General features: G+C 33.2%; 1 protein-coding gene across 1 annotated transcript in view; it reads right to left on the bottom strand.

Annotated features, from left to right (window-relative positions):
* Positions 1-11,374, bottom strand: part of DEK (DEK proto-oncogene) — a 32,390-nt gene that overhangs the window by 9,985 nt on the left and 11,031 nt on the right. The window contains exon 7 of the mRNA XM_011362842.2: positions 10,394-10,582. Coding sequence (XP_011361144.1) covers positions 10,394-10,582 — 189 coding nt within the window. The remainder of the gene's footprint in view (positions 1-10,393; positions 10,583-11,374) is intronic.

Raw genomic sequence — 11,374 nt, 5'->3', positions numbered from 1 at the left:
ACTATTAACATTCTGTTATTTACTGTCAGTCTCTTCCAACTAGTAGGTAAATTGCACAAGGACAGGGATTTTCTTGACTGTCCTATTCACTGATGTATCTCTCACTCCTAAAATAGTGCATGGTGCACAGTAGTTGCTCAATAACTATTTTTGAATTATGAGGAAACTAAGGCTCAGAGAAGTTATTTTGCCAGTCACAATGTGGCTCCAGAACCTGTTTTCTGAAATACTTACCCACAGCTGATTAGACAAAAGTAAAACTATACATACAGATAAAAATGTCAAAATTATAGTTTATAGTTACTTTGTCTCAACCAGGGTCTATGAAATTAGGAAACATTAAATCTTCATTTAATTAACATTTCCAAAGGGAAAAGCAACCTAACAAGCAAATATCCCAAGATGACTTAAAACCTCATCTTTATACACAAAAAATACTGCAAATCACTTTTGATAGAATGTTTCTCTAAATGTTTTACACTCACTTTCTGATTATCAACATAACTCAATCTTTTTTAAAGGACAGACATAAATTTATCCTTATATTCATTAAAAATGTATCCTTAAATTCATGAAAAATTAAAGTGTATAGACTAATCTGTTCCAAAAGTTAAGTGGGCTCAGACTACTTCTAAGTGCAATTCATTGGATTTGTGTTTCTTTCCTCTTGCTATACGACCATCACTGTACATATTTACACAAACTTAATACCACTGTGCAATAATATACTTTTGGCTGGTAACTAGCTAACCTATCTAGTTTAACTGCTAGTAAAAAATGCATTTAAGAGGTGTCAAGGAGCTGGGCTGACATGCTTCTAAAAACAAAGTATATGAATTTCATCTATGGATTTTTGCTATTTAGAAGCCATTTTCACTTATTAATTCTTACAGGTATTCCAATTAGTGAGGGTTGCTAGAAAGGCATCAATGGCTCATCAGTTTTCTGTGACTAACTTAAACTAAATTTTAAGTGTTATGAACCATCCACCTAATTTGTAAGAACCACACTAAGCAGTGAAAGGGAATACTAAATATTCATAAGTTCTGTTGATGTACTTAATATACAGAATAAAATAATCACTATTATATATCATTCTTTAGTCAAAGGTTAATAAAATCTGGACCTGTAACACATTCAAATATTTTATAAGAAGCTAAGTGATTAAAAAAAGGGTTGGAGAAGATGAGCAAGGGATAACACTATAAACATTACTTGATGCCCATTCAAATTAGGTAATTGAAACAGATAATTAAAATACTTCCAGATCCTTGTAAGGGCATAAGATAGGGCTTCCATTAAAAATTTCAAAGACGCACGCATTACAGCACAATTTTAAAATCTGCAAGTTGGAAGTAGTAATAGTTTGAATTTGCAGTCATTAAGGATAATCAAACCATCTCCATAAAATGTTACTGTTGTATAAACACAAAGAATTTAAACCATGCTTCTTTCTGTATTTAACATCACCATCTAAAAGGGATAGTTTTCTACAGTTTTTTAAATGGACAATTAGCCTATTTTCTACTTTAAAAACTGCAAAACCACTATTACAAGCACTATAGAAATATAATAGGTAAGAGTGTAGGCTCTGAAGACAAGTTGCCTGGTTTCAAATTCAAGCCCCAGCACATCTTTGGGCCCTAGTTTCCTCATTTACAAAACGAGGGAGATGGTTTTAGAGGGAGGGAGAGAATGTGTTAATACACATAAGTACTTTTAATGGTCCCCAGCACAAAGAAAACACAATAAATATTAGCTATTATTATTATGAGTGCTTTCCTTTGTAAAGAAATTCATTATGCAAATAAATTTCCTCCAATAACTCATAGTTTATAAATTTTCTTTAAAAGCAAGGCAGATATACAGAATAGATACATAGAATAAAAACAGTTAAGACAGACTCAAAGACACCTGTGTTAACTAATCAGTATATATCATGTGTTTCATTACATTCTGATAGCTAAGACTACACCAACATCTAAATCCCTATAATAACACGTTATTTATACTGAATTTTACTTATCTTTAATAACCAGTTACAAATTATTCTGTGTGAAATTAAAAGCAGGAATTCAGCAAATTATCTTTATTAGACAGATGAGTACTGGTGGGGGAAATGGCAAAATCTGAGAGTAAAATAACTAACACATATACCTACGGGTCTAATCTTGAGTGGAGGCGATCAGATAACTGATTAACTTATATCATGTGCTTTGTTCTTGCAGATACTAAAAAATCACATCAGTTGCCCTAAAGACAAATTATTAGATATAGGAGGAACTTTTGGCAGGTATGACAAACATGGGTAATCTGGTATTTTAGAGGTAGCAGAGGCCCTGGGAGCTGAGAAGGCAATTTATACTACACCTACTTAAATTTTACATGAACCTTCAAATCTTCATTACTTTCATTCCTCCTCCTCTGCTAAGAAATCTCATTCATGGTTCTAAATCCAACAATCATCTCCTCTAAATCTTTCATAATATCACCGATATGATTACTCCATGGTCCCATGGTACATGGCCTACAATTCATTTATCTCTATTTTATGGAAAGTATTGTGAAGCAGTGAACAAGAATACAGGTTTTAGAGCCAAATTTTCTTGTTCAAGTCCTGACTGCACCACTAGTTCTGCATTCTCAGGCAAATCACTTACCATTCCCTGTGCCTGCTTCCTCATCTGTAAAAGAGTGGTAATAATTACCAGACTTGACTTAATTCAACATCTTTTTTTTCCACATCTTCACATCTCTGATATCTGGGTATATTTTAAATTTACATTAAAACGATGCCTTATAGGAATTGTAGTTGTGATTAACTATGGCCATATCTGTAGAATTTTCATAAGGATCAAAAAATATGCAAGTACATATAAGGCACCATTCCATATATGCACCATTGTTAAACTGTAGTTATTTACAGGTCTGTTTTCCAACTACAAGTTTCTTAAGGGCAGATCTGACAATCTCCTTGAGGACATTTATCTCATTTGGCTCCATCTGTCCTCAGTGACTACCAGAGTGTTTGACATAAAGTAGCCACTTAAATATTGTCATGTTCACTTTTGTATCATTTGTAGGATCTGGTTTACCTATAACCTAAACCCAGGATGTAGTTAAAATTGTAATTAAAAGGAAAAAAATGCATTTGTATAGCATTGTTTTCCTATCCACCATCTTACATGAGCTTAAAATTAAAAAAACAAAACAGCAAAAAAATCCAAAGATAAAACAAATGGTTTCTCATTATAAATATCTCAGTAATTAAGTCAGCCAATGCCTTATAATTTAATAAAAACTAAGAGCTTAGATTAAGTCCAGTGTACCTCCTACTATAGTAGTTGCTTATAGAAATGACTAACCTACTCATCATATACTTCTTTAAGTCAATTTAAACTACTTAACTATAGTAAAAAGCCAATGATACCATAACCTATTTATCATGTTGTTAAACGTAACTTTTTCCATTACATACAAATGTTACTAATGATAAAGAATAAAAAATGTAGGCAGAGAATACAGAATGGTGAGAACGACAACCAAACTCTGAATTAAGGCTCTTTAAGTTTACTCCCAAACTCTTTGTATGGGTTCCAGAATCCTCTTCAAAGAAAAAAAAATTTTTAATCTAAAATTGGTGTAATCCAATTCTGTATAGTTTTCTGCAAATCTTTTGCTATGCCAACCTCTCCTGTTTATCTTTAAGGTTCAGATCAAATTGTTACCTTCTGTCTGGATCTTTGCTCCCCACTTGCCCTAGAAAGAGGTAAATATTCTCCAGCTTTCACTTTAGCTAAGTTATATTCTATATTATTTTTTTCTCCGAATCTTTGACCTCCCCCCTCCTACCAACTGAACTATGTAAGAGTATTTGTTTCTTAACCTTCAGTGCAGAGATTAGAAGTGGCACTTAGTAGTTATGTAATTATTTGGAAAACTTAAATGGGAAAACATCCTTGGAGACTAAAAAACCTTTAAAGATCTATTCCAACCCTGAGGTTTTATTTCATTAGAAACAGAAAAACATGTTTCCTATTTAAAGCAGTTAGCCAAACTTCTTAATTTTTAATATCACTGCCTTCTGGCACAATTTACCTACATATATGGTACATTTAAGAGGAAAAAAAAAAAGACTTAGATCAAATCATCGAGGGTTGAGCTTGGGCACCTATATACATTAAAAGCCCCAAAGCCACATTAAGATGAGAGATAAATTTTTAGTCTAGGTTGTCTATAAATTGCCAAAGAGTAAATACTTAAGGCTTTTCTAGCTATATATGGTCATTATTGCACATGCTTCATTTTTTTTTTTACAAATATTTTGAAAGTGGAAAAACTACTCTCAGCTTGCAGGCTGTACAAAAATAAGGCATAGGCTAAATCTGGTGTATAGGCTAGTCAACTCCTGGTTTAGATTATGAATTACTGGAGATATATAAGGAAAAGGCAGGAACCAGATAAAGCAATCAATAAGAGAATTTCCCAAGTTATAAAGTTTATGTCAATAGCTCTTAAAGTTTTTATAAGCAATAGATTTATACTCATATTAACTTTCCTAAAGCTACTGCTTGAAATCACATTTGGATCTACATCAGTAATTCCACATAGAGAATTCTGAACACAAGAGTCTATTTGAAGCTCTAGAAAGAGTAAGAGAATGAATTCTTAAAAAATCATTATAAATTATATCTTCAAAGTACAAAAATAAGGATATATACTCCTGTCTCATGGAATCAAGGCTAAACGAGATGCAAGACCTGAAAATACAAGATACTCAACAGTTTCTTCTCCTTATAAGTACCAATAAATGCTTACTGAACTAGCGGTATTTCTCCCTAAGTAGACTTGTCAGTTTCTGGAAGGCAGAGGCCTTGGCCTTCTCTCTTCTCCCCCATGACAGAGTGCTCAGGTGGAATAAGATAGTTTTGAAGTAATGTGAATGATGAATCTATCTTCAGAAGTTTTATTATTCACATGACAATGCCTAAACTCATCAATTCTCTTAGTCTGGCTTCAATGTACATTCCTCTAGCTTCATCTCTCACTGCTTTACTTCTGGGTACACTACCTAACCACAGTGTGTTTGTCAAAGTCACCCTGTGCTTTCCTGCTCCCCATTTTTGTTCACATGTCCATCTTTCCTTTCTATTCACAAAGTCAACAACTTCAACTGGCACTTCTATTTCTCCTCAAAACTTTCCCTCATCAACAGAGAGGGAGATTCTCTTTTCCGAAATTCTATAGTATTAAGTGTCACCCAAGTGGTATTTTGGGCAGAAAATATCTTCTGTAACTCCAACGGCACTTAGCACACTCAATTTATTGACTCGAGCAATCAAAAAGTGATTACATTAGAAGCCAAGTATCGGTCCCTTATTTTAAGTCTCTTAAAATATTCTGAAAATTTTAGTAATTATATTAACACATCATGTAACATGGCATTATAAAGGAAAAATGTTGGCAGTATTCATGACATTTAACATCTTTGTTATTTAACTAAACAGGAGCCAAGACTTGAATCTTTTAACAAAATTTATGGGAAAAAATTAGGTAAGTTAAAAAAAGAAGAAGAAAAGGCTAGTTTCTAAATTGTTGTGGATTTATTTTTAAGATGCTGGCTTGCTATTTTTGAATATGCTTTGAGTGGTTCAATCGGGACTATTCTGTATTGTAGGTATTTTTGATGTGTTAAAGGGAAACATAAAAATTGACAGCTGCCATTAATTTTAGATAGTACAATGTACTGTAATATAATTTTTAAAAGATTAATAATATAAGTTTTTAAAAATTTGAAGGGGATTTTCCATGTCTCTGATAACCGTGAAGGTATAAAATCAGAGGACTGACATTAAGCACTTTTGGAAAGAAGGCAAAAAAAAAATCTTGGGAGAAAAGGCTTACCTATCTTTTATAGGCAGCAGGGCTCTTTGAAGGAGGGTCTCCAAAAAAGACGCCTGTCACAGAGCCAGAATCCTGTCCTCACAGCAGAAAGGTTGTACTGGGTGAACAGACGAAAATAAAAATTAGCTTAAAATACACTATTCTTATAATAACTTGGCTGAGAAAACGCAAGAGTGCCAAGAGTAAAGAATGTGCAAGTCTTGTTATATTTCACAAAAGATTATGAAAACAAGTTGACGTGTAAATATTTTAATATGGTGATTATTCAATTTTGCCTTCCAACAAAAAGTTTAATAGTTTATATGGTTATTTAATTCCTGTGATCAAATTATGAAATGGGGCGAATCCTTATTTTTTAGAACATAGTCAAGGACTAAAAAAACTTTCACATTCGCCCTCCAGTTTTAATTTTGTCTACCCAAAATTAAAACTGAAAGTTTCTCTAATTTGGCAATTATTGTACGATGGTTCACTCAACATCCCACTTTTTATTTGCCTTCCTTCTATAAATGCAGAAAATTTAACACCTGGGTCTCATAGCTTTCCTTTCAATTAGCAACGTGGCCATGTAACAAGTTCTGGCCAATGTGATATACATGGAAGATCTCTGATAAAAGGCATCCCTTGGGGGAGTGGGGGGTGGTGAGAGCAGGGAAGCCAAAACATCACTAGAAGCCCTTTGCTCTTTCCTATCTGAACAGGGATACAATGCCTACAGGTAAAATCATCTTGTGGTCACCAAGTTAAAAGCCACATACAATGATGGTGGCTCAAAAGACAGATGGTACCCAAATTCTTGACACCTTTCTTGAGCAGCTATACTGGCCCAGAACTGCCTGTGGACTTGTCATGAAAGAACAAGGAGCTCTTGTTTTAGACATTATTAGTAAAGTTTTTAAGTATTTGCAGCTGAAAACATTCCTGATACATATTAGAACATTCAGATAAATTCTCAATACAATGTAAAAATTCAGTTTTATACTTTTTTCTAGAGATAAGAGAGTGTTATTAAAGCACTAGGACACAAAAACTACAGAAGTGTTAGATAAAATTGAAAAAAAAAAAAGGTATACTTTCAAGGGTCTAACAAATTAACTTTCCTCCAACCTGGAGAAGCATTGCTTCTCTTTTCTCTGTAGTCTCCAGTAATTTCTCTTTGCCTAAAGTCTAATATCTGTGAATGGTATGTCTGAACATGACTTAATCTCATTGGTTAATTTTAGGAAAATTTCCCCAAAGGAACAAGTTGATTTTCAGAGTAGGTTGATAGAAATTAACGAAACCTGTCACTTTTCTATTGTCTCATTTTAAACTTCATCTATCAGTTTCTTCCAGGTTCTGAATTGCTCTCCTTTAACTACAAATGTCCAAGAAAGAAGACAATACAGAAGGTTAAAGCAGCTCTTTTATAAAACAATTACTACTCAAGTCACTCTCTCTATAAAGAGCGTTTACTTATTTAATTCCAAAGAAAATGAGAAAAACTGTCGTGAACCCCTCACTGCATATCATAGAAACAGAGGTACAGGAACAGAGAACTTAAAAGTCTTAGCAATTATTGCCTAACATTCTATGTGTGAGATATTTTCTTAAAGACCATTGTTAATTGTAACTATGCGATTTTGTGATTTCAATCCTACATTTAAAAAGTAATAAATTTATTTATTATCTTACTTTCACACAGCTAAATATGAAAATTAGCACGTGAGTAAATAATATTCAACCTCACGTAACTGGCCAATGGACAACTATTAACTTGAACCGAATTTTTGCATAAGTTTTGACTTCAGCAACATGATATAGATTATTTAGTCTAAAGTCCTCAATTTACAAAGGAAACAAGAAATGGCAAAATTAATCTTCACAGTTATTTACTCCAAGAATCTAAAACAGAACAGGAAGCTTATCTTAATGGGGGAAAAGTCTTTTATTTATGAAAAAAAATTTCGCTTCACGAAATAAACAGTAATTTTCTATGAAAAAAAAAAGAAACTGCAAAAAAAATTCCAACTACAAGTAATCCACCATTTTCCCAATCAACTTGCAACTCTTCCTAATGGCATCTTAGAAAAGAGGTCCTTTCATGGTAATAACCAAAAATACCTCCATTTATCAAGTCCCTAACTAGGGTGCCACTTGAGTCTTCAAAAAATGGAAGAATAAAGAAAAAGTTACCATAGAAACATTGCTCCTTCCTGCTAGCACTTACCTTTCAAAGGCAGTAAGAGCTTTTTATAGAAATATAATCATCAGAGAAGGTTTTGAGTAGAAGAGCTCTAAATTTGCAAGTCCTAAGAGCAATGAAGACTAACTATGCTTATTAGAGGAAGATTTATTTGGGGAGGGGGAAGGGGGGGTCATTTCTCAGTCCAGATTTTGCTGGCATTGTGTTTTATGAAGTCTGCCACTATCAGCCCAAGCAGAAAAACTGAAGTGGAAAATAGAGTATTAAGACAGATTCTGATATCATGTAACTTTATATACTTAATGTCCATAAAAGCATTTTTGTGTTTGCCTTTTTCCTCCATGTATTTTCATCATCTGACAAAAAAAGATCCCGCTTATGGTACTGTAGAAAGAAAGGCTTTGCTTAATAGTGGGAAAGTTTCACTTGTGAGCATTATTCAGTAACCAATAAGAGTTACAAATCAGGTGTCATCTATATTCACAGACTTCAATTCTACTTAGAACAATAGGACAATAATCTGAAAAGTAAGAAAATGAATAATCTTTCTAAATCCAATCTTCTTCTACTTTAATAATAATAACAGAAAGATTGGATTTAGAAATGCTACATACGACAAAAGGTCACCTTAGTACTAACAGTAATAGCAGCAGCTAAATACAAAACACTTGTGCCAAGCACTACTCTAAGTGCTTTAAATAAAGTCATTTAATACAACTCTTTGAGGTTGGTACTATTAATATCCCCATTTTACAGACGGAACTCTAATGTTACAGTTTAAGTAACTTACACAAAGTCATACAGTGGTACAGTGGGATTTGAACCTAGTTTCCAAAGCCCATGCTCATAATCATATTCCCTCATTGAAAAATTAGGTGTTTACATTCTACAAAAACTTTCCATGTTTTTAACTCTGCCTTTAAAAAGGTTTTAGGATGCATTTTGAGTACACATAGTAATCAAAAGTTTGTTGAATGAAACATACTATTACTACAAATTGCCACTATTATGTTTATTCATATATATTACAATATTATGTATTATATTCACATATAAACATGTTTTCCTCCCAGATGTCCTTAAAACCAATTAATTCCATAAAAACCTTAGGGCTCAGATTACTCATCTTCCTTTATACCAAAAATATATTAAGATATTTAGGAAACAGCTCCTAGATATTTAAGTCTTAGAATTATGAAGCATTTCACACTTAGCTTTATAGAAGTCTTTATAAAATTTGACATTAAAATAAGCATGGATTTGAAATACCTCAAGACAAATATATACAAAACACACAAATATAAAATCAAAGTTCACGACATCTTTAGTCCCTCTAATTCAATAGTTATCAACTAATGGGTGGTGATTTCCTGCCCCACCCCAGGAGACATTTGGCAATGTCTGGAGACACTTTTGGTTTTCACAACTGGAAGAGGTGTGTGTGGGGTAGGGGGAGCCTTACTGGCATCTAGTGCACAAACATTTTACAGTGCACAAGACGGCCTTCCACAATGAACAATCATCTTGGCTCAAAATGTCAAGCCATATTAATCAAGTCCCTAAATAAGACAAGGTATATTATCTAAATTACAGTGCAAGTTCTGACCAGTGAAGGGGGCACCAAAACAAAGTTAAAATAGAGTCTACTAAAACACTATTAGCAATAATAGGAAATCATTTCTTTGTACCCATTTGCCATGTACTTGACCGAAGATATATATTAAGGAAAGGATAAAGTTAACCCTTTAAATGGCTCAGCAGCTCTAGCCCTTCCTGAAGTTACACTTTGGAAACTAAACATTTTTAACATTTTACAAATATGTGCAAGTAAAAAAAAAAATAGCAGGCATTCCTAAGCGACAGGAAACTTGCCCACCAAACTTCAATCATTGTTATTTTTATTAAATTCCCAACAAGAAAAAATGGTGGTCCTTATACCCCTTGCTTTTCACATGGAACAGAATAAAATGATTTAAGACCACCATAAAATACTAATATAGTATAAAAGATTCCCATCCCTTCCCTTCCCATTTGACTTACTCTGGTCAAGGCCCAGCTCAAATCTAGGCCACCTCAACCTCATTCTTTTCCAACTGTTATACTCTGGCATGGAAACAAAACTAAAAGCTTCTTAAGGGAAAGAAAAGGTTTATACGTAACTATTTCTGTGTCTTTGAATTAAAAACCACCAATATGGTACTGATAGTTCCTAGAATCTGTTTTCTGGCCATAACTACTATGTAGCAGGAATATTTAACTCTCACTATGGAAAGAAATGAGGAGGAAAAAACCCGAACATTTTACCTCCTCTTCACTTTCTTTATCTTCATCTTCCGAAGTCTCTTCCTTATTTTTCTTTTCATCTTCATCACTGCTAGATTCATCTGACAGAATTTCAGGACACTTGGTTCGCTTAGCTTTCCTTGCCATTCCAGAACTGTTTCGTTCTTTTTTGTTGCCTTTGCTAGAAGTTTTTTTAGATTTTGGCAATGGCTGCATAAAATAAAGATAACACCAACAATGTATTATATTTCCAACTCAATCAACTGTTTATGAAAACTACTTCTCAATTCAATCCTTCTTGTTCCTGCCTCAAGAAACATTTCCAAGGTTATTAGCTCTAAAGAATTCATCTTTAACTTGATGTGTCAAATTAATCTGCCTGAACTACCAATACTCTTTCATCTGTACTCTAAACACCCAAGCAATGTTTAAACACTTCACTAATGTTTAAATATGCATTCTATGTTCTGACATAGGACTAGAAGCCCAAGTACACACCGTGTTAAGCTTAGACCTTTCTTTATACTTTATCAAGACAATAATAGCGAATGAGGCTTATAATTTACTTTATTCCTCTAAGCATTAGCACTGCCACTGCCAGAATCTTCTTGTTTTGAGGGGCCTTCCATAGGATTAGGAGGAAACATCCATAAAGGAAATAAAATCTCACTTTATACATCTTGAATTTATGAACTATATAAATTTATTAACATTTTACCTCTGGGTTCTATTTTCAATAATGACAGGCTTATATTCTCACTGATGACTGTATGTTAATTATGAAACTAACAAACACAAAATAAGTGCATTGCTCTTGCTTTGATATTCAATTAAAATATGCATATTCAAAAAGATTATGTGATGTAGGGAAAATTATTTAATTACATTAACCAACAAATTTAATTTTTAAATGCTTTCTTAGGGGAGACTTTGCTAACTTCTGAAACTGAAAACCATAAAATAACCCTGCATAAAAGATCTGAAAAGACATACACTAAGAAA

This window comes from Pteropus vampyrus, unplaced genomic scaffold, assembly GCF_000151845.1.
Source record: "Pteropus vampyrus isolate Shadow unplaced genomic scaffold, Pvam_2.0 Scaffold80, whole genome shotgun sequence".
Lineage (NCBI taxonomy): Eukaryota > Metazoa > Chordata > Mammalia > Chiroptera > Pteropodidae > Pteropus > Pteropus vampyrus.
Note: the sequence above shows the minus strand (reverse complement) of the source record. Positions and strands in the feature narration are given on the sequence as shown.